The sequence below is a fragment of the Terrapene carolina genome, unplaced genomic scaffold (assembly GCF_002925995.2).
Source record: "Terrapene carolina triunguis isolate 2854851 unplaced genomic scaffold, T_m_triunguis-2.0 Scaffold89, whole genome shotgun sequence".
NCBI lineage: Eukaryota > Metazoa > Chordata > Testudines > Emydidae > Terrapene > Terrapene triunguis.
Genome location: NW_020664440.1, coordinates 14875868 through 14903269, shown reverse-complemented (window position 1 = coordinate 14903269; position 27402 = coordinate 14875868). Strand labels below are relative to the sequence as shown.

The following is a 27402-nucleotide window of genomic DNA, read 5'->3' as shown; positions in this document are numbered from 1 at the left end:
AGTGCCAACGGATGTCCTGGGACTATGGAAATGAAGAAATTATACCAACAATCCCAAATCGAGTATACAGATATACTTCCCCAACGAAACCAATTCCATTACAATAGCTGTCAACCAATGTATCCTTATTTAAGAAAGCAGTGCTACTATGGACTGGGAAACTGCATGTTACAAAGAGGAACAGATGGTAGAGGTATTTTTAAACACTAACAATGGTGATCTGATTCAGCGATGCTCCATGCTGTGGACAATTTCTTGTTTACCTGATGGCTGCATCCATCCATCCAGGAATAAACTCGTCTAAAGTCAAATGCATTGCTTAGTCCTTTTTCAATAATCTCCTTCTGTGTAACCCTGGGAAGGCCTTATCACAATACACATCCTATCTAGAGCTGGGTTTAAACACTCTGAATTTAGGAAAATTAAACTATTCATCTGGAAAGAACAGATTATCTAAAAATAACTGCCAGGGAATATATGCTATGTTATAAATTCTGGGTTCTTTAATAGGTAAAAAATTATTCAGGTGTGACAAATAGCTGATATATGCAGAGAAGCATTTTTATCATCACATTTTTGCATCTACAATTACTGTAACGTATTGCAATTAATCTAAAAACCAATAGTCACTTTTATAAGCAGAAGCAGCTTTATCTCTATCTGGATTTTAGACCTTGCATAAAAGGTTTAAGAACAAGTTTCCAACTATCATTCAAGTTAATTAAAAACAAAACAAGCAAAACACCCTTCAAGTCTCTAAGGTGCCACAAGGACTCCTCGCTGTTTTTACAAAACAATTGTAACCAAATGACCCTGTTAAAGTCTGAAACGGACACATACAGTTTCACAGTTTAAAACATCATTCTTCTAGGAACATTTAAACAAATAAATACAGAAACTTTCTCTTTTAAAAGCTATTAATCTCAGGTTTGATCTACACTTAAAAGTTAGATTGACATAACTATCTCAGGCAGGGATGTGAAAAAAACACAGCAATGGCATTTTAATGTTCAGCATAGATGCAGCTAAGCTGATTGAAGAAATGGCTCCATCAGTGTAGCTAACTTCCTTAGGGGAGGTGGGATTCCTACACAAATGGGAAAACCCCTTCAAATCAGTGTCAGCTGCATCTGCAGTATGGGGTTAAACCAGCATAACTAAGGTGATGTAGTTATGCCAGTACAGTCTCTGTAGTGTAGCTACAGCCTCAAGACCTGTGTGCATATGAAATCAGACTTTTGGAGCAGCTCCAAAGAGAAAGTGGGTGGACAACTTAAATGCAGTGCCTCATTAAGACAATTACAGGAGTCAATAAGAATTGGCAAAATCGAAAAAGATTCATTAGGCTGTTTGGTTCAATTTCCCTTTAATTCGAAGACAGATAGGTCAACTACAGCCTGCAGTCATCTCAGTGGATTCCTGTGGTGCAGAGAACATTACGAAATTGGTAGCTACCTCTGTTTGCCATCTGACTGTACAGCTTAATGGGTCACGACAGAGTTTTGACATCTCACTTTCATTATAAATAATATAGCTATGTCTATGCACATACAATGTGGTTTTAATTATCTTAGTTAGAGACAGTGATAGATAAGTGACAAAGCCACAAGTGAGCTATGCAACACTTCCCAAGTGTGAGTTATTAAAATCTTTATACCACACCACCATATAGTCTGAATATTCCATGTGTAGCTAAAAACAGTTAGAAGTTGATAGTTTAAAGTATTGGGGATATATTTCATACCCCTTTTTCTAAAAACCTGATGTCTTTTCATGCCTCGGGGGAGATGGAAATTTCAAGTTATCAATTTTAGAAGCATCTATAATTTACCATGAATAGGTTTTCCACACATGTTGAACACTCAAGAAAGGAAGAATATTCGGGGAGGGGAAGAGAGTGATAACAGATTATTGGGCCTCTCTGACCCAAGGGAAAGAATTCCAGGAAGACAGAGCCTGCTGGGAGAGAAGGATAGTGTAACTTTGTTTCAGAGTAGCAGCCGTGTTAGTCTGTATCTGCAAAAAAAGAACAGGAGTACTTGTGGCACCTTAGAGACTAACAAATTAAGGTGCCACAAGTACTCCTGTTCTTTTTGTAACTTTGTTGGGCACTGTGACATTTTAGGGTCCAGCCAGACCAATAAGGGGCTGCGTTTCATCTTCACATAGGCCAGCATGGAGACCAATTCCATGGTTCATACTAAGGCAGTCCTGGACTGCCTCTGAGCCATCTGACACCTGGAATAGATCCAGAGTGACGTAGAGGGCCTTGCACCTGCACTTGACACCAAGATGAATTTAGTCCTCAGAAGACATGAGATATATGAGCAGTATGGGTAAAAAAAATGATTAGTTAGTAAAAAGTCGAAAAGAAGGGGGTGGGGAAATCAAATCCTGGCACAGCTACCATAGCCTGAATAATGGAACCAGGTCAGACAGCATATTTACAAGACTTCAAAATACCAATGCACTGTGTGCCTCTTATAATTTGAATTCCTCTGAATACATATAATAAAGATAGAACCAAGTTTAACACACAGCAAACAGGATCATTCATACTCAGTTGTTGAATTATTGCAGCTGTATTATTTCCTTCTACTTTTCTCTCTCCTTTAAATGTAACACAATTAAACAAAAATAATAAAGATAAAGTAAACCATAGGCAAGCAAAACCCAAACTCTTATCAAAAAGGGAGTCATTAAGTGGTATCCCTTTTCCAACCTCTACCTAATTTTTCCAAGTTAAATAAACAAATGCTGCGCATAAATGTCTTTCATGCATCCCAATTTATAAAGTGCCTCACACAATAAAAAACAAAAAAGATGACAATACTTCTCTCTTGGTGCCCAGACAATGACTATAGCACTGAAAGGTATGTGTAGTCTATGGCCAGATGGTGTAACACTTATTCCCAATGGTAAGTGCTTATTCACGCAAGTAATCTTTTCGCCTATGATTCAACTCTGCCTGTCAACAATAATTGTATATACAAAATGACCAAAAACAACAGAAGTATTTATTAATACTTAATCCCAAAATACATGAACATCTTCCCATGATCCTCCATGTAATCTGAGACTCAAGGGAGGAGCCACTAGATTAAGAGTTGCAGTCCTGGTGGCCAGAGGTTAATTGTGTGTGAGCGGTGGGGGGTGGGAAGGATGACAACAGAAATTTCCTCTACTCTAGAAGATGATTTCCCTTATTATCTGTTGGGTTTCTCTCTTTTGCCCAAGAAAGTTGGGAGGGGGTGGTGAATTGGTTGCTGGGAGGGGTTAGAGTTGTTTGCTTGCCTGTTTTTTGCTCACCTCTGAAAGCCAATGTGCTAGATTCTCAGATGGTGCAAATCAGCATAGTGCCACTGACTGATTTACACCAACTGACCATCTGGTCCCTGTCATTTCCGGGTATTTATCATTATAACTATTTATTTGTATTACAGTAGCTTCTAGAGACCCCAGCTGAGATTAAATGTGCATTGTATTCACTAATCACTGTACATACACATAAGCAGACAGTCCTTGCTCCAAAGAGTTTACAATCTAACAAATTATTTTAATTTATGCTTGGATGTCTATGAAAGGGTGTATTTTATAAATCAAAATTTGTTTTTAATCTGACGCCTGAAAAACAAAAAAGAAATGGGACTATATACCTTTAAATGAATGCAGGGAGCTACTTACCTCCCCCGCATCTGTCAGAGAATTCAGGTTTAATAGTATGTGCCACACTTTGCCAACTGTTCAGAAAAACTGATTCTAAATGTAGCACGCTTCACTTAATTTATATCAGAGCTCTGAGAGTTTGGGAAAAAACCCACCTGGAGAGCAAGCTTTTTTTTCCCCCCCATGACATAAAAAAGAAAAGCTTGCCAGGCTTGTAAAGGTTGGAGAGCTGCTTTAAATTTGGAGGAGGGAAAACACAGCCAGATTCTGTTCAGATACACACCATGGGGCCAGTTCCCTGGTATTTTAGGGCTGCTTTGCACCAATCTGTCATCACAAAGAAGCTTTAAGAATAATTTAGCTGGCCACAGTAGGATTCCTCGATGAACACAAAACATCAGGGGAATGCCTGTGCTCTGGTGATCCCAACCCACCATCATGGCCCCTGGCAGCTGCTGATAAAGCAGATTTTGGGTAGATCTCAGGACTGGGGGATAAAGGAGCATGTAGAGGTGTTAAAGTCAGGCTTCTACCCTCTTCTAGACTGGCACCAAATGCTTATCTGCTAACTCAGATAATTTGGGCCATATATTACAATTGGACCTTGTAAAAATACACTGAACAGATACCGTGATTTTACAGGATGCATGTTTTTACAAAGAATCAGTCCTATAAAGATGTGGGGTTTTCCCCTTTGGGTTAGCATAAAGCTCTGTAGAGTGGTAATTATCTGTGACCCAGTGTAGCATGGAAGGTCACAGAACTCAATTTCAAGGACAGATAAGCTGCATGGTTGTATGGCCAGGCCAGGGTAACTCAATGGATCAAGGCTGTGTGGATTCATGAAAGGCCTGAGGTTGTTGGGGGTTTTGTTTTGTTTGTCTGTCTTATCAGAATTAGGCTTGAGAAAAGTAATTATGCTCCTTGCTTGGCGATAACCCCATCTGGCTACCATTCTCCCATAGCAGATATTGAGATCCATCAAGGGGCTCTCTCTAGATGCCTGAGTGCTCTGTACCTCCAGTCCATTTTCTTTTCAGATTGCTATTTTTAAAATCTCTGTAGTTTTAAAGAATATTGATGGCTCTGGGCAACAACCTAGCTTTCATTTGGTTAGGGTACGTCCCTTCCCTGCAATAAAATATCCAGGGCAGTTTATGAAGCATGTAGTCAAATCTTTTGACAGTAGTACTAAAAGTCATATTCTGGGATTTAAATGGAGTCAATAGGACCAATTGTGGGCCCACATGCTACTTGTGATGGCATAAGGGGAATATTATGGGTTAAGGGAAAAATACCCCGGTGCAGGAACAGTATAGAGTGGACATAAGCATCTCTGCCCATCTTGCATCCCCTGCTGCATAGGTGACATGCCCGTTGTGTGGAGCACTATAGGGGATTCTGAGCTACAGAGCAGCACAAGTAAGGTTGTCCTAATTTAGAGTAGCTCCTACAGGTAGAGCCAGATGGCATAAAGCCATGGATCCCCCCCTCCCTCAGACATCTGGACTCTCAAGAGAGAAGGAGTACAGAATCCTTTCCAGGAAAAACTAGAACTGAAGGCCTGTGGGACAAAGTGGACACCTCTGGTTTTTTGGAAGACAAATCCCAGTCATAGGCCCAATCCTGCTGATTTTACTCAGGCACAACTTCCACAGACTACAATAGGAAGTTTGCCTGAGAAAGGCCTATAATAGTAGCTACTGGGCAGTGGACAGCAACTCCTGCCATGTAACTGGCATATTAACTTTTGTGACCCTGACTTGTGGCACATGATTGGGGCCAGAATATACAAGCTGTCTACTAGCATCCCACTTATAACATATTCTTGTTTGGTACCCTCCTCCCCCATCTCTCTCTCTCTCTCTCGCTGTGACTGGTCTCAGATATAGTAACTGAAACAAACATAAAAATAGCAGATTTTAGCTTTTCTTGCCTCAGAGCCCTCCTCCCCAGCAAACCAAAGGACTGACTCTGCAAACCCCCACGAGTGTCATTTCTTTCAGTGGGACCAATTCACACAAATAAGGATGACTCATGTGCATAAGGGGTTGTAGGGTCAGGATTTAAGTAAATGGGGCTTAGGAGGGCATTTTCACAAGAATGAATCTGTTTTGAACAGCTCACTGCTGCTCTAACTCACATCATTGTCAAGACTTCAGATATCATGACTGATTGAGAAAAAATGACCTATTAATCTTATGTGCATATTAAATGCAATGATTTATTCATCAGGTTTAGGGGGGAAATGAGGAGAATTGAATGGGATTTTTTTTTATACTCATGCTAATCAGCTTATACCATTTAAAACTATTTGCTAGTTGTGCCATAAGCTAGGTTTCTGCTACTGTGCCAGGTAATGCCACCAACTTATTTATGATGCCTACACAGCTTGTATTTTTGTTTCTAAGAAACCACTGCAATTCTATTGAGAAACATACATGAGCCTCATGTGCATGGCAAGGCATGAGGCAGAGAGCCAAGCAGTATCATTCTCAATGCAACTCTGGAGTTTAATACTACATTTAACAAAACAGTTTTTTAATTTGGTTTCACAGAACACATTCACTGTTGTGACACAAAAACTCAAAGATGCTGAGGTCAGTGAATGTACAACAAAATTAAAAATAAGATCAATTTTCTCCAAAACATCTGCCTAGCTCTTCGATCTTCTGTTATTTTTAAGGTACGCCACACTTATTGTAATTTATGCTGAATAAGGTTTAAATGGGACATATGAAAAATACAGAGTATGAAAGAAGAAAGAGCTGTTTGCTGTCTTAGTTATGTCAATGATACCTTTGTACTAGCACAAGCAGATTTTTTTTCTTTTCTATGAACTACATTGCATCTTATCTAAAATTCACCCTGGATATTTGGATCAACTGTCAGATCAATTACCCAGACGACTTAGGAGTTTTAAGGAAAAAAAAGAAATTTACCACATAAGAATTAAATCCGGAAGCAGCAAAAAAGGGAAGAAAAAAAATGCCACGAAAACTAGACCATACTAAACACCAACAAACAAAATCCTGTGCATGAAAGAAACATCCTTGCACTACAGCTCCTGCAAATGAACTGCTTCACACTATGAAACGATTGATATTTTTGATAAGCTGTTGCAACATTTCTCGTAATCCAAAGAATGAATGGTGCTTCAGCTGATTTACTGCGGTGGGGTTTACTTTCTTATTAAGATGTGACTGTAATTCATTAGCTTTAATGGGAGTTCCACCCCTATGTCAAAGACATGCTGGAGCACTAAAACTGACAGTCTTATTCTAATTCTGAACATGGCACACTGGAGCCAATGGGAATTTTGAGCACAGAACAGCAGCATGGTTGTGGTAACTAAGAAATAGTAAAGAAAAACAAATGTTTGAAGTTATGGCATCACCCAGCTGACATGTCACACCACACTCAAAAGCATGTGCCTGGTATCTCTTATCAGGGCTGTCCCTAGAACGGTGTGGGCCTGCCTGCCATTTGCCTCCCTGCTAGTCTCCTTGCCGCCCTCCTCCTCACCCCATTCCCGCTGGACCGCCTGCAGCTCACCTCCTCACCCATCTGCATCTCCAGTCTGATGAATAAGTTGGCATTATTCAAATATTGAAGAAATAATTAGAAAACACTTGGCATATGAATTGCAGAATGTGGTCTTGAAAAAAATGAGAAATCCAATGCAGAGAGGACAAACCTACAAGGCACAAGTCCCCTCTCTGGCCACTGACCCAGGAGGCACTGACCATCTTGCAGCACATGTCCCTAATGCTGTTTGAATAAGCAGCTGTGCTGAAACACTGACTGAAATTGCCGTTATAATGCATCAGCTGAGTTGCCGGCTCTGTAGACCATGCACAAGCAGGTGCAGGTACCTATAACGCCACTTGTGATCAATGTTCCACTCCCTACTCAGGTGACTATACCCCGTCTTCAGGCGTAACGATGCATGTTTTCCATAGCTAGTTTTCCAATATCATTTCATTTCCTTTTTCAAAATAACTTAGATCAGACACTTGAAGGAATATGGGCCTGATCAGTTGATTTCAGTGAGAATCAGAAGTCCTGCCATTCTCCCATTGACACTAGTTATATGTCAAGACCTAAGGACTTCAGGTGAATCCATCACTTTGCAGGAGACACAGCACCTTTCATGATCAGGCCCCTAGCTCAGCCAGGAGGAAATTCACTCCACCTGCATAAAACCTGAGTCTTGATTCTCTCTCTATCCAGAAGGTGAAGTTCTCCCACACAAGGGCAAGGGCTGACCACTGCTGCTACCCCAATTTGTAGGTTGGAATAGCAACCATTTCTCCCCCCGCCATAGTGTGGCACTCCAGGGACACCAATCGGTAAAAACAAGGCTTCGTGGGCCTCCACGTGGTCCCCCTTCCACATTAGCCTGCAGAGGTCATAACAAAAAGACAAGTTCTGTGGTAACCTGATTTGTGTTTCAGGTGGCTGGCTCCCATAACAGTCTTTCCACAGAGTTTAAATTGAACAGAGGGACCTATGCCAGTCTGCCACACTTTGGGCTAAGAAGTGAAATCCACCAAAGAAGCTTTTGCGGGCATTACGCATCACATAATTTTCATATTTGGGGCTTCATTTTTATGCAGGCCCTCTATACAGTGGTGGGTTTCAACCTTACAGACTAACCATAAATCTCCAAGAACAGATGTGAATAGTGGTTCTTGAACCACTTGGCACGTGAGGTTTTAATATTGTAAACAGGTTTGCTTCCATGTTTATTATTGCTGCCTTTTATTTCTAAAACCAAGTGGAGCAAGAATAATCAACAGAGTTGCAGATAGTTTTATTATTCAATAAGAATGACGTCTCTTACCCGGGAATAACTTTTTTAATGTTGAGCATTAATGGCATGAAATAGAAGAGAACAACTACATCACAATAGATGTTGCAGGAAGAATCTTGTGGTAATGCTTGAGTGTCAAATTCTCTCCTTGTATAAGCATATGCAGCTCCCATTAACCTGAGGACAAGCTGTGTGTGGACAGAGAAGGGAAGGTTTGGCCCAATGAATGGTTTTAAATAATTAAAATTTTTGACCATTGGCATAAAGGCCCAATTCTGATCCCACTGCCGTCAACAGCAAAACATACATTGACTTCCAATGACACCAGAAGCAGGATCAAAGAAAAAAAATATACTGAGCAAACATCTTATGGTAAGTAACATTTAAAGGTTAGAACTAAACATGGGCAATGCTGTATAATGCATATGGTACCTAGATAATGTATCATAATAACTAGGTAAAAACTGGATGTGTTAAGTAAAATACCTCAATTCCAAACTTAATGTCTTTTGAAGGCTTAGGTCTTCTGACTCTTTACTCATTAAAAAAAACTAAGTGAAAATTAAGTCGTACTAGATTTAAGTTATATTAAATCCCTATGGTGACAATTGAAGCCATCTTTATCTGGCTTAGCGAGTCCTGATGTCGTTACTCAAGCAAACAGGAGGTTTGGGGCATTGGAACAATAGACCAGACAAGTGCTCCATTTAGTCTAGAATTTTCTCACTGACAGCCGCCAGTACCAGGTGCTTCCAGCAAAGATGCTGGAAAATCTGCACTAGGCAATTATGGAGTAATCTACACATGAGGATTAGAAAGAAACGTCCCCTATCTTTAAGGCTTGTGTCCCCTAAAGCATTAGGATTTAAATCCATTATTTAGTTTCACCTGGTAAGGACTTCAGCGATAGTGCCCATATGTGGCTGCATTAGGAAACTGCTGCTGTAATAATTACATGTGGGGTTCCATATCCCTTCTTTCACCATTATTTCCAGACCCAAAACTTGCAAAATCTTTGTCACTGGTAATGTTGTCAGAGGCTGCTCACAGCTGAGTTTCAGATTGTGGGTTGAGTTTTCAGAGCTAGCTGGAAAAGCCTTCCATTGACTTTTTAAAATAGTATTTAGTGATGCGAAAGACAATAGAATCCCAACTTATTTAACAACAACATATGGACTCTGCAGTGCTAACAGTAGTAAAGACTATTTGAGTCTGATAAATAGGCACTCACCACTCACACGTGCTGCAAACATTGAGTGCTTAAGTACTGCTTTTTAAACAGGGCCAAATTTTGCTGTTAGCAATGCTAGTGGACTCCCTCTGATGAAATTAGCGGTGAATATAGATTTGTCACCATTACTGAGAGCAGAACTTGGACCACAGTGGCTTAGTAATTTTTCAGTTCGACTTCAGTTTAAAGTTTTTGATCAAATGGGCATTTATCAGCTGCCAGCTGGTGTTAAACCCACAGCTGAAAAGCCAGCATGTGTGAATCTATAAAAAAAAACCTCTTAAAACCTATTCTTTAAGATTTGGCCAAAAATGAGAGGACTCACTTTAAGCACTCTTATCCTACCAGTTCAAGAAAGCAGCATTCGTCTGGTGATACCTTTTAATACAGTGACTGAGAACTTCTCACACCAGCATTTTACAAACTTCTTCTCATTACTTTATAACCAGTGGCTATGTTTCAGTCAATGGCTGCATTGCCATTTGTATATATTCTCTGTGGCAAAGTGCTCCCTTGCTCAATACAGTGAGGTAATTTGTACAGAGTAACAAATGAGTGTGATCACTGTAAATTTCTCCACATTTCCAAGCCGTTTGGCATCAGCTCCACCTTTTAATGGGTACCTGATGTCAATCTCAGCCTTCTCTCAATTTTTTGGCTCTTCTGAGGCCTGATATAATGTCTACAGAGAAAGACACACACACACACACACACACATCGCCATCTCAGGAATCAGTAAACCAATGAGCCAGCAGCTGACTTTTGAATTTAGGTACTGCACTGATAAGTATCTTCCCAATGGTCTTGACTTAAAATTAGAGTGAAGCTGTTTTTAGACAGATTATAAAATCTACCTTAGTTCATCAGAAATATATTTTAATGGGGGAGGAGGGGAGAAATGAAATAATCATATAGTAGAACAGAACTAGAATACAACTCAAAACAGACTGATTTGTTTTACTCATCTTAAGTCTAAGAGACCAATCTGAACACATCAGAGGAACAATATTTTAAAGCTAGTGCTATGGCTCCTATGTGCAGTCATACTGACAGTTCTCAGGTGCAAATGAGGTGTCAAAGAACTCTCACGAATTGCACACTTCTCTCCAAAGGAACATCTGCACATATATTGGAGGTGTAATTTCCTGCTCGGGAAGACATAAGATTACTAGCTTTGATCTAGCTAGCACATTAGAAATAGAAGTGTAGCCACAGTTGGGATGGGTTAGCCACCCAAGTACCTACCCAGGTCACAGATGGGATTATATTCACAGCAGTTAGCCCATCCCTTGACACACGCCACCATGGGTACACTTTTATTTTTAGTGAACTAGCTCAGTCAGAGGTAATGAACATATGTCTGCCCACGCTGGATATTACAGCTGCAGTGCAGCCGTACTCCAGGTCAGCATGAAATCAATGCTACAGAACAGTGATAGCATTACATGGCATCTTCCAGACCCAATGTAAAACTGAGGTTCTGACCATTTGTGAAGAAAGATCCAATGGTGCTTTTTATAGTACGTAAACTACTTCAAAATAAAAAACTACTACATAAAAGCATAGATTTCTCTATATATAGCTATAGATTTGTATATAATGTTATGTATGTAACATGTATATGATATGCCCATACATATTTATCCCTGTGTAAGGGATGATGTGCAGCTGCACCGTCACAGGAGAAGTCCTGGAAGGAATTGTGATTCTGAAACACACCCGCCCTGCATCTTTGTTCCCCGGGGCAAGAGTAAGTTGACACACCCTTCACAGAACACAAATTTACTTCTCACCTTGTGCTGGCCCAACTCAGCCAATTGGTATATTGGGAAAACAGAGCTTTAGCCAACCTCCTGTCCATTCCATCATTGTCGACATGCCAACGGGGGACTTACAGACTCTACTCTCCCCTCCACATTCAGAGAATTGGGGAGGGGTTCTTCCCAGCTCCCCAACCTTATTTCTATGAGTGACCTTGTTAGTGCTATCCTTGAACTAGCCATTAAAACACGTCAACTTACCATGTTACTATATCATTTTATTTATTTCACTTCACTTATTTTTCATTTATCATAGAAGATTAGGGTTGTAAGAGAACTCAGGAGGTCATCTAGTCCAACCCCCTGCTCAAAGCAGGGCCAACCCCAGCTAAATCATCCCAGCCACAGCTTTGTCAAGCCCAGCCTTAAAAACCTCTAAGGATGGAGATTCCCCCCCCCCCCCCCCCCAGGTAACCCATTCTAGTGCTTCACCACCCTCCTAATGAACTAGTTATTCCTAATATCCAACCTAGACCTCCCCCACTGCAACTTGAGACCATTGCTTCTGGTTTTGTCATCTGACATTACTGAGAACAGCCTAGCTCCATCCTCTTTGGAATCCCCTTTCAGGTAGTTGAAGGCTGCTATCAAATCCCCCCTCACTCTTCTCTTCTTCATACTAAATAAGCCCAGTTCTCTCAGCCTCTCCTCGTAAGTCATGTGCCTCAGCCCCTTAATCATATTCGTTGCCCTCCGTTTGACTCTCTCCAAGTTGTCCATATCCTTTCTGTAGTGGGGGGCCCAAAGCTGGACGCAATACTCCAGATCTGGCCTCACCAGTGCCGAATAGAGGGGAATAATCACTTTGCTCTATCTGCTGGCAATGCTCCTACTAATGCAGCCCAATATGCCGTTAGCCTTCTTGGCAACAAGGGCACACTGCTGACTCTCATCCAACTTCTCATCCACTGTAATCCCCAGGTCCTTTTCTGCAGAACTGCTGCTTAGCCAGTCGGTCCCCAGCCTGTAGCAGTGCATGGGATTCTTCCGTCCTAAGTGCAGGACTCTGCACTTGTCTTTGTTGAACCTTATCCGATTTCTTTTGGCCCAATCCTCCAATTTGTCTAGGTGACTCTGGACTCTAACCCTACCCTCCAGCGTATCTACCTCTCCCCCCAGTTTAGTGTCATCCGCAAACTTGCTGAGGGTGCAATCCATCCCATCATCCAGATCATTAATGAAGATGTTGAACAAAACCAGCCTCAGAACCGACCTCTGGGGCACTCTCCTTGATACCAAATGCCAATTAGACATCGAGCCATTGATCACTACCAGTTGAGCTCCGATGACCTAGCCAGCTTTCTATCCACCTTATAGTCCATTCATCCAATCCATACTTCTTTAACTTGCTGGCAATAATACTGTGGGAGACCGTATCAAAAGCTTTGCTAAAGTCAAGGAATAACATGTCCACTGCTTTCCCCTCGTCCACAGAGACAGTTATCTCCTCATAGAATGCAATTAGTCAGGAATTACTTGCCCTTGGTGAATCCAGGCTGATTGTTCCTGGTCCTTTTCCTCTCCTCTAAGTGCTTGAGAATTGATTCCTTAAGGACCTGCTCCATGACTTTTCCAGGGACTGAGGTGAGGCTGACTCGCCTGTAGGTCCCTGGATCCTCCTTCTTCCCTTTTTTAAAGATGGGCACTACATTAGCCTTTTTCCAGTCATCCGGGACCTCCCCCAGCTGCCATGAGTTTTCAAATATAATGGCCAATGGCTCTGCAATCACATCCGCCAACTGCTTTAGCACCCTCGGATGCAGTGCATCCAGCCCCATGGACTTGTGCTCGTCCAGTTTTTCTAAATAGTCCCGAACCACTTCTTTCTCCACAGAGGGCTGGTCACCTCCTCCCCATACTGTGCTGCCCGGTGCAGCAGTCTGGGAGCTGACCTTGTTTGTGAAGACAGAGGCCAAAAAAGCATTGAGTACATTAGCTTTTTCCACATCCTCTGTCGCTAGGTTTCCTCCCCCATTCAGTAAGGGGCCCACACTTTCCTTGACCACCTTCTTGAAGAAACCCTTCTTGTTACTCTTAACATCCCTTGCTAGCTGCAACTCTAAGTGTGATTTTGCCTTCCTGATTTCACTCCTGCATGCCTGAGCAATATTTTTATACTCCTCCCTGGTCATTTGTCCAGTCTTCCACTTCTTGTAATCTTCTTTTTTGTGTTTAAGATCAGCAAGGATTTCACTGTTAAACTAAGCTGGTCACCTGCCATATTTACTATTCTTTCTACACATCGGGATGGTTTGTTCCTGCAACCTCAATGAAGATTCTTTAAAATACAGCCACCTCTCCTGGACTCCTTTCCCCTTCATGTTCACTTCAAAACTTCAGAAAACCAGAACTTGACTCCCTCAGGGAACTGATGGGCAGGATCCCCTGGAGGCTAATATGAGGAGGAAAGGAGTCCAGGAGAGCTGACTGTATTTTAAATAATCCTTATTGAGGTTGCAGGAACAAACCATCCCGATGTGTAGAAAGAATAGTAAATATGGCAGGCGACCAGCTTGGCTTAACAGTGAAATCCTTGGTGAGCTTGAAATTAAAAAGGAAGCTTACAAGAAGTGGAATATTGGACAAATGACCAGGAAGGAGTATAAAAATATTTCTCGAGCATGCAGGAGTGAAATCAGGAAGGCAAAATCACACTTGGCATTGCAGCTAGCAAGGGATGTTAAGAGTAACAAGAAGGGTTTCTTCAGGTATGTTAGCAACAAGAAAGTGGTCAAGGAAAGTGTGGGCCCCTTAGTGTATGGGGAAGGCAACCTAGTGACAGAGGATGTGGAAAAAGCTAATGTACTCAATGCTTTTTTGGCCTCAGTCTTCACGAACAAGGTCAGCTCCCAGACTACTGCACTGGGCAGCACAGTATGGGGAGGAGGTGACCAGCCCTCTGTGGAGAAAGAAGTGGTTCAGGACTATTTAGAAAAGCTAGACATACATAAGTCCATGGGGCTAGATCTAATGCATCCCAGGGTGCTGAGGGAGTTGGCTGATGTGATTGCAGAGCCATTGGCCATTATCTTTGAAAACTTGTAGTGATCGGGGGAGGTTCCGGACAATTGGAAAAAGGCAAATAAAGTATCCATCTTTAAAAAAGGGAAGAAGGAGAATCCAGACCCCACCAAAACAGATGCCAAACCTGTAGAGATCTCTCTACTGCTATGATGATCAACATCCCCCACTCCAACACACATTTTGTAATCCATGGGTTCTACACATGCCTATCACAACCATATTACCTGAGAGCGAACTCTTCTCACAAAGCAATCACTCTGTATCCGACCTCTCAGTCCTCAAAGGAAACTTGCATAACTTGAGTCTGGGAGCTTAGATTCATAACTCTGCCAAAATGGCAAATTCATGGACTGAATAAAGAAACTGGATTTACGGCTTGTTACAGTGATCTATAAACCATTGACCACCCCTGCATCTTCTTCCTTTCCCCCCCCCCCGCCCCAACAGGAGCAGGAGGTAACAGGCCACTTCACTTTGAACAATTCCCTGAAATGTGTGTTAACTACTTATGACAAACAATCCGTTCCACATTGCATTTAGCTATGACACTGAGTACATTTCCCAGACCTCAAGAAGGGCTCTCTGTAAGCTTGAAAGCTGGTCTCTCACCAACTTCTGTTGGCAAAATAAAATAGATTGCCCATCTTGTCTTTATAGCCACAAGGATGCATTTTCCAACAGCTTAAGTGTAGCTAGATATAAACAGAAATACCTTTCTAACTCCCAAAACAATCTTCCCACCCACTCACTCTACCCTTGGAGAAAACTTAGCCCTTGCTGTGTGCCCTAAATGGTAAAGAGATTTTATCTGCCAGAGCAAGAAGGGGAATGAGTTCCAGAACCAAGTGTCTCCTGCTAAAGCCACAGCTCCCTTCCCATTTAAATCAGAAACCTGTTAGTTCAAGTGCCTCAGATGATCACAACACAAGGAGAAAGGCAATCTTTAAGTAAGAGCATTACAAGAGCATGCTTTTTTTTTTTTGCATAATTAAGTATTCATTTTAAAATACTCTGAAGACTTTTGCTTGTAAAGCCCCTTCATCCAGAAAGTCACTAAATACTCCCTTTGCAACACATGCCTTAATATAATATGCTAATTCTTGTCTTAGTGACCTGAAAATGACACAGCAAAAGTATCAATAGTGAAAATATAAGCTAAGCTATGTTAGAGAAGAGTGTGGTAGCACTGCTGCTGCAGTTAGAGTCTATTTAAAAATTTAACATTAAACATCAAGATATCAAATGAAGTGCTTACCCTCTGAAGAATTGAGATATGGCTCCAAAAATCTATGACCTCTCTACTGTTCTTTAACAGCCTAGTTTTAGGAAGCAAATTCCTCCCAGTCCAACACACATACTAAGGATGCGCACACACTAGCTAGTGTCAGATCACAGTACACATGTGCATTGGTGTCTGTCAGGTTCTGTAATTATAAAGCATAACACTCACGATCCTTGGACATCACAACCTCACACAAGTGCTAACATGCTCAATAGTCCCTGAGTTACAAAATAAAATAGGTCATGGAAGCCCAGCCCCAGCGAACTTCAGCTGTGCAAAGCCATCTGTGCAAAGATTCTGCATTACTTCACTGAGACTCAGAACTGTAGTAGAAATTAAAGGCCTGTCTGTGAGCAGAAGGGGTTTCAGAGAAGAGGAACTTCTAACCCAAGCCTGTTATTTTTGAAATCACAGTCTGTATGAATCTTATTCCAGCACCAGTTCAGCCACAAAGTCACCTTTTCTCCCTATCTCTTTCAGAAAAGACCTTCCTGCTAGTAGCTGCAAGATGTGAGCACAGTTGTGTGGACAAAAAGAATGGCATTTTAATAGAGAGAGTTGCTCCACACAACTAAGATTTATGGGAGAGCTTCTGTGCTGGGTCTCTAAGATGCCCAACAGGTGACATGCAACCCAGAGCAAGGAGGGACGAAGGCTAGGTCTACACTACCCGCCTGAATCGGCAGGTAGAAATCGATCTCTCGGGGATCAGATTATCGCGTCTCGTCGGGACGTGACAATCAATCCCCGAATCGACGCTCTTACTCCACCAGCGGAGGTAGGAGTAAGCGCCATCGACGGGGAGCCGCGGAGGTCGATTTTGCCGCCGTCCTCACAGCGGGGTAAGTCGGCTCCGATACATCGAATTCAGCTACGCTATTCGCGTAGCTGAATTTACGTATCTTAAATCGACCCCCCCCTGTAGTGAAGACCTGCCCTAAGTCACCTTTGCACCTTCCACATGCTAAACTGCTCCAGGGGCTGGCCCCAGTCATAATTTAGATATCACTGAAGAGCTAAGTTACAGCAGCTTTCTCAGGCTCCTCAGGACCTCCACAGCACTGGCTGTGAGTGTCCTTGACACTTTCCTCCCCGCCTCCTAGTCCCCTGTGCCAGGACTTGCAAGGAGGTCTTCAGAAGACAGTCTATATGGCTGCCTTTCATAGCTCCTGCACTGGCGGATCCTTGCTCGGCTGGAACCAGGACTTTCAGAGCCCCTTTATGCTGTTCCACCCCCTTTACCTGACATGGAGGGGCCAGAGTTTTGAGTGAAGTGTGTTCACAATTCCGCATAAGGCTCTGATCCTGAAAAGACTTACTCACCTGCTTAACGCTATGCAAATGAGTAGTCTCACAGAACTGAATGGGACTAACTCATGCTTAAAGTCAAGCACGTAAGTCTTTGCAGGATTAGGGCCTATGTGATGCTACGTCTTTCCCCCTCCCCCGTTACACTGGTGAAAATCCAGAGTAACTGTTGTCTTCAGTGGAATCAGTCCAGATTTACACTGATGTAACTGAGAGCAGAATCTGTCATTATGAAACAAGTATGATTCTCCTCACAAAATTCTACTTTTCTCAGAATGCCCACCCTCTGCCCTATTACTCTGAATTTATTGGATACCTTGCTATTCAAATTGCTCTAATTACATGCTTCAGATCTTCCAATATTATGATCAAATTCATCATATTCCTATCCCTGGGACACTCTATATTGTCACTGGTTGAGATTAATTTGCATATACTATAAATAGAAATAGTGGCATCTGATATGATTCAATGTATTGTGTTAGAAGGTTTTAATGCCTTCAGGCAAAACTGATATCCTAGGATAAAATATGAAATGTGTTATGTAGTTTTATACTGTTGGCATTGTGGGGCTCAAAATGTGAATATTCTTTATGAAAATTAATGTTTTAAAATGACTCCTGTCTACATGTCATTTCAAATTGGTCACTTTACTAATGTATTCTTTGAAGTGAAGAAATTGCACAATTTTGTTTGCTGAATATATACTTTCACTGTAGGAACCTTCTAATTCCCACATCTCCATCAACAATGGATGCCCTGAGTCTGCCAATGATGTCAGTCATAATCAACTGCTTGACCTTGTCTCCTGCAAGCACCATCATCTTTCTTCCATTCCACCCCTTGTGCATGCAAGGTACCCCCTGAAAAAAATCCTCTAAGGCCATTACCATATCTTCCCCCAAATCCCTTCTTAAGACTTGTTTGTACCATGAAGTCTACAGACAGCTGTCAGCTGACAACCGCTATGCTGGTGGCTAGCTGAAACTACTGCTACTGATGTTCTTCTTTGACTCCATTAACAACAAAATAAGCTTTAGCTCCAAAATATTGCACACAACTAGTCTATGAAAAAATATGTTCATGTTACTCTGACCCTAAACTCTGTCCCATCTGTTAATTTCATCCACCGGAAACTTGGTATCTAAGATTGCCAACTCTTTGGGGGCAAGGATTGTCTTTTACTCTACGTCCGTAAAGCACCTAGCAAAATGGAGTAAACAATAATAGAGTAAAATATGTTTATTACCTCACCTTGTTAAAATTATTTAGGTAGAACAGTAAAAAACAAGGAAAAGCACTTAAGAGGGTAAACATAGCTTGTTGAAAAATGAGAAAACCATTTGGTGAAAAATGGCAAGACATTGAATTTGTTTCCATTTTACAAGCTTTAAAACTATAATATTTTCATGGTTTTGTCAAAAAAACTTTTTTGAAGTAGTTTTGAAATTATTGAATTTTCTCATTTACAAAAATGTCTGGAAAGACTGCTGATCAGATTCCAAAAAAATCTTGATTAAAAATAGGCTAGGTACTTTCCAATCAGAGGATGACTCAGTCCCTGCCCTGCAGAATGCATAATCCAGTAGATTCATTCAAATTAGTAATTTGGTATATTATTTGTATTGTTAACTGCAATCCAATCAGATGGGACTCTGCATGCATGCAGGGCTCCCTGTGTGCAGATCTGATTTCAGGATCAAAGTCTGTGGACCATTATCATGTTTTCCCTCTGGAAATGATGAGAAAGGCAAAGACATGAAGGAAAACTTAGTTTCAATTTGTGACGTTCTAAATACTTCAGCAATAGGTGGAAGGGGCTTTGTGAAAGCACATTAAACAGGCACTATACAATCTAACTTAAAACGAACATTAGAATCATCTTTCCAAACCACACAGATGCTCTAATATCTGAGGGGAAATTGTCTGGAAGATTAGCATGTTCTTCAAAGGGCCAGTCCCTTCCACTTAATCCCCAGAACTCCTAAAGGAGCCATTATACCACGCTTTTCCCACCTGTTCAGGAGGGGGCAGCAAACATACAATAGGAACTCCCTGACTGGGCCACCATTACACCGCACAGGCCAAGAGCTCATAATGAACAGAGTGGTTCTTCCACGCAAAAGCTGCAGAGCCTCCAACCATACCTCGTTCATGCAGAGCCACTGCCAGTTTTCCAAGGAGTAAGTTGCGTTTAGATTTCTCTCTTCCATTTTTGATGGATCTCTCTGAACTTACCATCCACAATTCTGAAACCAGTAATAATACCACGAAGCAGTAGTTAGACGAAGGAGAAAGAGCAGAAGAGGGACAGACACTGTGGAAGTTGCCACAGGCCTGATCCAAACTCCATTGGAAAGACTTCTATTGACTTTAAGAGGCTTGGATTCAGGCACTGTGTGACAAGTTATGCTGATGCTTAATACTTTTACTTCAAAAAGAAAAAGAATAAACTAATAAGTTAAACTACCCTTCCTGCCATACCCACTCTCACCTTAGTGTTCCAGTTGAGATGCATTCCTAATCCTGTTATAGCTTTCCTTTCCCACAATCCTGTTAAGGCTTTCTTTTGTCCGTGTATATATCCAAATGGTAAGCATTACAACATTGGTCTCTCTTACAGAGCACTGAAGTGTTTACAGAAATGGAATATACTCAAAAGCATATTCAAAAGGGACTTAGGGGCACAAGTCTCACTGATTTTCAAAAAGATTGTGCTCCTAAATCCCTTAGTGGTTTTGAAAGTCTCCCCCTTTTAGATGAACATTTCCAAAAGAATTAACATTGGTAAGGAAAGACAATATTTAGATAAAGATAACTGTCTATTGACCAGGAATTACACTTGCTGAAGACAGAAGTTAAGGCAATAATTTAGTTCAAAATTTTAAGTACTGTATGTTTGTGGATTCTAAGGGAAGTTAGTTTTACAATGTGCTTTAAAGAAAGTGTTGATTTCCCCATGCTACATAATTTCATTCACTAAACATGTAAAATGGATAAAGTATTTAGTAATTTTTTCAACATAGTTACTGACTTTCATGGACACTACATTCATAATAAAATAAATTATATTACCTTGTACCATTAGGGCTAATAGTAGTGTTGTAATGCAACATTAGCAATGTAAATAAAAACACTGTTTTGAAATCCATGATGCATTTCAAAACCGCTTTCCAAACTGATCCTCTTATTTCTAAACTGGAAGTTTAGTTTACAATTGCCATAATCTTTATTGGCATTTCCTAACAGAATTTTAGTCCAAAATCAATATGACATATTTAACATATGCACTTATATTTACATTCCCTGCATCAGGTATACCCATTCAATTATTGTCCATCAGGTATACCCATTCAATTACTAAATTCTTATACTATATTAATGTTTACTGTCCCTACCAAAGAGAAGGGACCCATTGTGCCAGGGACAGTCACACAGTAAGAGACAGTACCTACCCCAAAAAATGTACAATATAAAAAGCCATTATAAAATACTTCCTTTCTTTCTGTGTATTCACTGGACAGAGGAAATCCAAAGTGCAGAGACTAACATCGTCAAAAGTACCTAAGCGATTTAGGAGCCAGTATCCCATTTTCAAAAAGTGATTTAGGCACTTAGGCTCTTAAGACATACTGACTTTGAATGAATCTTAGACTTCTCTGTTTCTAAGTCACTTTTGAAAATGGGACTTCAGCACTTTTGGACATTTTGCCCTAACCCAAGGTCATCCAGGAAGTCTGTGGCAAGCCAGCAAATTAACCCAGATCTTCTAAATTCCAGTCCAGTGCCTTAACAACAAATCCATCCTCCTTTAATGGCTACGTTTGTGTGAGAGCAACTGATTGCATCTCTCAAAACTTCACTCAGAATTTGGCATGAGAAATCATAGAAGGATGTGGTCTTATGGGACATATACTGCCTTTATTCCCTGTGCCTGACTATGATCCATCTCAATGCATGATTCAAAGGGAGTGTAGTGACCCAATTTAGACTAGTGCATCCCTCTCTCTGCCTCTGCGAGAGCTTCCCTTCATCAGAATGAGCATATTAGCCCAATATGTTCATACTCTGGATTTGAGCTGCTTTTAGACTTCTGGGGGATCTATGCTTGGATCTGGAATAAGAACACAGCTCATAGTATTCTAAACATAAGATATCCAGATCATTCATACTATGGTTCTAATGATGGTGTAAATCAGTGATAGATGAACTGTTGTCTACACATGAAAGTTAATGCAGGATAAGGTATGGTGAATTTAAGTAGATTAACTATTCATTAACTGCGTGTGTGGATGCTCTTATTCTGGAATAAATAATGCCTTTTTCCAAGTCAGGGTATGTCTTCACTACCCGCCGATCCGGCGGGTAGCAATCGGTCTATCGGGGATCGACTTACCGCGTCTCGTGAGGACGGGGTAAAATCGATCCCTGATCGCTCTGCCGTCGACTCCGGAAATCCACCTCGGCAAGAGGCGGCAGCGGAGTCGGCGGCAGCGCGGCAGCGGTCGACTTTCCCCCGTCCTCACCGCCAGGTAAGCCGACCTAAAATACGCCACTTCAGCTACGGTATTCACGTAGCTGAAGTTGCGTATCTTAGGTCGGAACCCAGCTGTAGTGTAGACCTAGCCTTAGTTAACTCCATGATGCTAACATGGATTAAATCAGGAACAGCTATTCCAGAATAACTCATCAGGTAAACAAGCTCGTAGAGTGGTATGCAAGTGGGGGAAAGGAGGGGTCCTTATTAATTACATAAGGAAAATGAGCAAGTTAATTGCCCAGTGTATATACCCACATTATTTTTCACCAAATAGCATCCTCCACCACAGTAACTGCAAGGGTGAATTAAAAGTGAGAAGCATTCAAACACTGTTTACCCATGCTGATGGACCTGATGGTATCATTTGTGATGTTCCCAAACCTCTAGAGCTGATGCCACGCACAGTACAGAAAACTGAATCCTAAACCTTTATTCACCTCATTCCATGTATAATCTCCTCCCAGGAGGGGGAAAACACACACACACAATGTAGCTCACTGGAATCATTAGTGATATGCACCAAGTTGTGCATAGGCTGCATGAATATGGTTCTAATATAAAGGGTGAAATACAAGATCCTCTGCTCTCCCCTAAGACACTGAGAGGGAAATGGAAACATTAATGAGTGATATTTTCTTTGCACTAGCCTCAACAGATGGAAAGAAAGAGTTGATCTGCATGATGTTGAGGAAAAGCCTGTTTGTGCCTACTGCATAAAATAAATGTTCAAAAACCGTTCATCCATGTTAAAAATATAACCCCTGTAATGTTGCCAAGGTCGGAGAAACCTACGGTGATCTGTGGAGTACGTGCTGGCTGCACATGCTAAAGCTGCTTGGGGAATATATACAAGTTTCCCCCAAGATAAACTTTCTCCCCACCCAATGCCAGTTTGCATATTTAAGCTATTTTCCTTCTTCCAACCCCCTTTTTAGATATACATCTTCCATTCTATCCTTTCTACATGAGATGTTCTGAAATGCAACAAATATTGAAAGAGAGAGAGAAAATAGATAAGGAACCACGCTGTAAAATCTGTAGTCAGTACAATTACATAGCAATATTTAGAATGTCTTGTTTTCAGCATGCTATAATTCAAGGATAGCTTTAATCATGTTATTCTGGACATGTCTAAATATTTGTAATATGTATGAGTAAGTTAGACGTTATTGTATGCATTCAAATTCAGTTACATAACAATACCGGAGATCTTACAGACATGGGTTCACTACATAGAAGGAGCACAGTGCCAAGAGTTGCTTTGGAATGATATGTAAAGTAGGCTGGTTGATTTTAATACAGTTGCTTGTGAGAGCCTAAAGCAAATACTGTTTGACTAGGACCTCAGCATTTTCTAATGTGCATCCTCCACATGAAGTGTTTCACATTTGTAGTTCGAATATAGCATGAGATCATTTATTTTTCACTGAGTCTCTGTTATAATTCAGTAAGACGCCTTGACTGCATTAACCCCCCACTATATCTAATTGTATCTCTCTCTCACACACACACGGGTTATTTGTATTTCTGCCAGTTGTGTGATCGACCAGTTTCGCCCAGGTCTGATGTTACTATTAAGGGCCGTTCTGTTGTTGCATCTACAGCTTTAATGCTGTCCTGTATTTAAGAAGTAGTACAAAATTGGATTTTATATTTGAGCTGGGGGTGGTGGTGGCTGGAGAGGAGAATCTCAACTAAAAATTGCTCCTTGATGTTCTTCCAGGGGTGGCAAAAAGAAAATGATCCAACTCTCAATCCATGGAGGGGAGAAGGAGGGGCAAGGACACCAATGATCAGTTGCTCAGTTTGTGTCTGGTAGGTGACGACTGCCCCTGACACGGGCAGGCAGATGGTAGGAAAGGAGCCCCCGTGAGTTCTTGAAACAGAAAAGTGAATGTGCCATGACAGCCCTAGAAGTTCCCCCGTTTGTAGCCGGAAAACACAAACAAACAAACTTGCCTGTTGCAAAAAACAACGTGAGGAGGATTCGGCTTGGGGCGCGAGAAACCCTGGGACCAGTAATGATGTATCTGGCGGGGGGGGTCACTGTCACTCCATGGGCTGGCAGCACTTCCCGCTTCCCCGTTGGAATCCCGAGGCATCTGTCACGGAAGAGCTGCGACCTCGCCCTACACAACGCCCATTGCGGGATGTACCGGCAACATCGAGACGCGCCAGCGAGCGGAACCCGAGCCAGCCGCTGGAACTTGTTGAAGGCAGAGGAAGGCGCCTTCCTCGCTTCGCTTTTATTCCCTTTCGCGGGGGGGGATGGAAACCATTCTGAACCTCGGAGCGATCAGCGCCGGGTGGGAGGCAAGCTACACTTTCCATCAGCCCCGGGCGCCCCCTTTCCCTCTGCCTGGCTGGGCACAGCCTTTGAGCGAGGTGGGCGCTTGCCAGGCTGTCTGCATTACACTCCCTTCCACCACACACACTCTCTCTCTCTGCCATCCCCACCCTCTTTCTACGCCGATTTCGATACTCCTACAATGCGATCTCTCGGAGGGCTGAACCTGGAAAACGCAGGGGCGAAGGAGGATGTGGAAAAGACATACAAGTGTCGTGTGTGTGTGTGTGTGTAAAAAAACAATGCGAGGTGCCTCGGTGAGCCAACTTGCACGCTACAAGTTGATGCATCTATTCTACCTGCAGCCCTGGCCCCTCGCTTTCAGCGCGGCGAGAGCTCCCCCAACCCCCACCCCGAGGTTTGGCTCCTCCACCCTGGGCGAACAGTGGCAATTTGCAAATTAGACTAAAAATGATAGTGTGCTGCACTTGGCATTTTGGCTCCACCCTCCCTGCCTGCCTCTGGTTTGCGCTTTTCTCCCTGCCGCTCACAGTGCCATGAACGTTCCCAGCTCATGATCGCCTCCCCAACCCTTTTACATTCAGAGAGAAGGGGATCATCCAGCCTCCTGTCCAAAAGCAGCTCCTCATGATGGAGGTGCTCCATGGGCCAGATCCCTTCCCAAACTCTTTGGCAGAGGCTGTGCTTTAGGTTAATTAAATCACTTGCTGTCTCCCCCTCCCCCCCCCGCCAGCCCCATACACACTTCGCCGCAGAGATGGGGTGATTTCAAAGAGGCAGGAGAAAAGCAATTGCCTGGCTATGAGTCTAGAAGGAAAAACTTGGGGAGAGACTTGCCTCTTTGAATCCTTAAATACAGCAGCGCATGGACCCATGCAGGGGGATTTCAGTACAGGGACTAACATAACGGGGACATAGATATGAATGAAGCGGGGAGGAGAGAAACAGAAAGCACTGCAGCAATACACACACCCCAATCCTTTAATCCGTCTTCTCAACTCAACCTTTAGCACTTGAGGGAGGAATTAAAGCCTGAAGCAATCCAGCAGCCGCTGTCCCTACAGCCTCCCAGCGACGTGTCTGGACAGGGTTTTAAAGATTCCGAGGTTGAAATAGACTAAGGGTTTCAGGTGCTAGGGCTGGGTTTTTCGGGGGTAGGTTACTGCAATTTATTCCCCCCCCCCTCCGAGGGGTTACTGCATTTCCTCCCATATTTGAATCTCGCTTAGAACAAGATGATTTCCGAGCTGGAGTTCTGGTTTATCTACTGCCAGCTGGGAGGAGAAAAATGTCATTTAAAGTAGATCAAACTATGGCTTATCATTTAGATGGATGAAGATGTCTAAACACAGATCGACTTCTGCAGCTGTAAAGTGGAAATTAAAAGGCAAGTGAAATAATGAAAAAAAACCAAATGAAAAATGTACATACTCTCTCTCTCTCTCTCTCTCTCTCATACACACACATTTGGTTGCAGCGATGTGCACTGTAATCCCAGTGTAACTAATACTAAACTAATCGAGGGGGCTGTTCGGCGGAACCTGCGGTACACAAATGTGTCCTCATCAAAAACCTTTAATATTTCATGTTTGAAACCATTTGTGCTCGCGCCCCTGTTGCCTTTTACAAGCGTGTTTGCCGAGCCATATTTCACTCTAATGCAAACCCATTTAAATCACAGCCTTGTTTTTTCCACAGATTGCTTCTTGTAAATGGGGCGATAAATCCAGAAAGTGTCATGCACGGTGGAATAGAGAGGGGTGGGGCGTTGTTAAAAGAGAGAGGTAGGGGGTAGAAGGGGAACAATTCTTAGGGGAATTACATGAAAAACACCTAAATGAAAATGGAGAGAGTAAAAATTGCATCGCAACTCTGCGAGCCCCTGCTATCCCTGTGCAAGTGGGGAAACCTCAGTAGAGTAGACACGACGAAGGGAGCAATAAATCCATCCGCTTCAATGACAAACCCCCAAATAAGCCCCCCGCCCCTTCCAAACAACCTGATGACTCTGGAACCCCTACCTGGAAAAGCCTTAAGATGTTCGCTACCATAATGGACACTGAACTTCCAGATGCCCCAATCACTCCAACTACTTTCTCTGGCTTGACAAAGACCGGTGGTTCCCCATTGGTGCACCTCACGTCGGAGGTGTCCTTCTGGATCAGCGCCTGGACAAAAGTGAGCGACTGCTCCAATGCATAGGTGTCCCTGGAACAAGTGTCCAAGATCCGAGCCCCGAGCGTCACGTTGGGCAGCAGGTCCGGGTCGCTGTTGATCTGGTCCAGCGCGTACAGCATCGCCTCCAGCCGGTGGATGCCGTTTTCTTTCTTGATGTCCCCGCAAGGCACTCCGGTGGGTCCCTTGGCGTGGACGGGAAAGAGCCCCCCCAGGGTGATGTCCCCCTCTATCCGGATGGAGTGGGGGGCGTACATCTCCTGCCCGTGAGCCACCGCAGAGAGGAGAAACTCCAGCAGGCAGCAGGGCAACTTGATCAAAGTCAGGAGATGGAAGAGTCTCCCCAGCCGGATCATGGTGCTGCCGCTGCTCGGGCGATGGCCAGATGTCCTGGCGTGGCCAGCGGGGCACCCCTGCGCCTTCATGGGAAGAGGAGGGGAGATTCCCTTCGGGTGTGTGGGGTGGGGAGGGGATAGGGTGGGGAGGTCCGGCTCCTGCCGTCCGCCCTCTCCGCCGCTGCTTCTCTGCTGCGATCTCCAGCGGCACAGCACTGGGGAAAGGTAAGGGTTTGCTATCGCTTTAAATGGTCGCTCGGCTGCTCTCCTCCTCCCACTCTCCCCACCTCCTGCTCTCCCCCTCCCCATCCTGGCTCTCCCGTTCTCTCCCGGCGCGTCATTACGCAGAGATGCGGGCTGAGGTAACTGGAGGCAGGCAGGCAGCGAAGGAGGGATGGGTGGCTCCCGAGGCTGGGCTAGGTCTCGCTCAGCGCACCCCGCAGCCTCTCCCCCTCTGCTCTTAGGTTAATTCCCTCGCGCCGCCAGCTGGGAAGCGTGCAGCCAGCTCACTGCCCTCTCGGGATCTTCAGCTTGGAGGGGGAGGGAAGGAATACAGCTAGCTCTACCCTGCTGGCTCCTCATCATTTTTGGCCCGAAATAGTACCATGAAAATAGAGAACAAGTCCAGCCACTTCTACGTCAAAAGAAAAAAAAACAATCCCGACCCTGATGCATCTAGTCACAAACACTCTGAATCTGGCACTCGGAACTGCCCAATTATGGCCCTCAACCCCCAAATTCTGATGCCTAACTAGAAAGCACCTCTAGCAGCTGCGAGTGCATTAAAAATAGCCAGATCTCACCACAAAACCCCCGATCGGGCACCTGATCCTGGCACAGATTCCAGTCTCTCTGCTCCCAGTGTGGCACCAAAAAAAAAAAAAAAAAAAAAAAAAA

The 27402-nt window shown here is 43.0% G+C and overlaps 1 protein-coding gene across 2 annotated transcripts in view; it reads right to left on the bottom strand.

Moving 5' to 3' along the window:
* Positions 1 to 26541, bottom strand: part of GRM7 (glutamate metabotropic receptor 7) — a 556942-nt gene extending 530401 nt beyond the window's left edge. For both annotated transcript variants that reach the window (XM_026650481.1, XM_026650480.1), the window contains exon 1: positions 26017 to 26541. In XM_026650481.1, the coding sequence (XP_026506266.1) occupies positions 26017 to 26526 (510 nt within the window). In that variant the 5' untranslated portion in view covers positions 26527 to 26541. The remainder of the gene's footprint in view (positions 1 to 26016) is intronic.
* Positions 26542 to 27402: the final 861 nt, after the last annotated feature.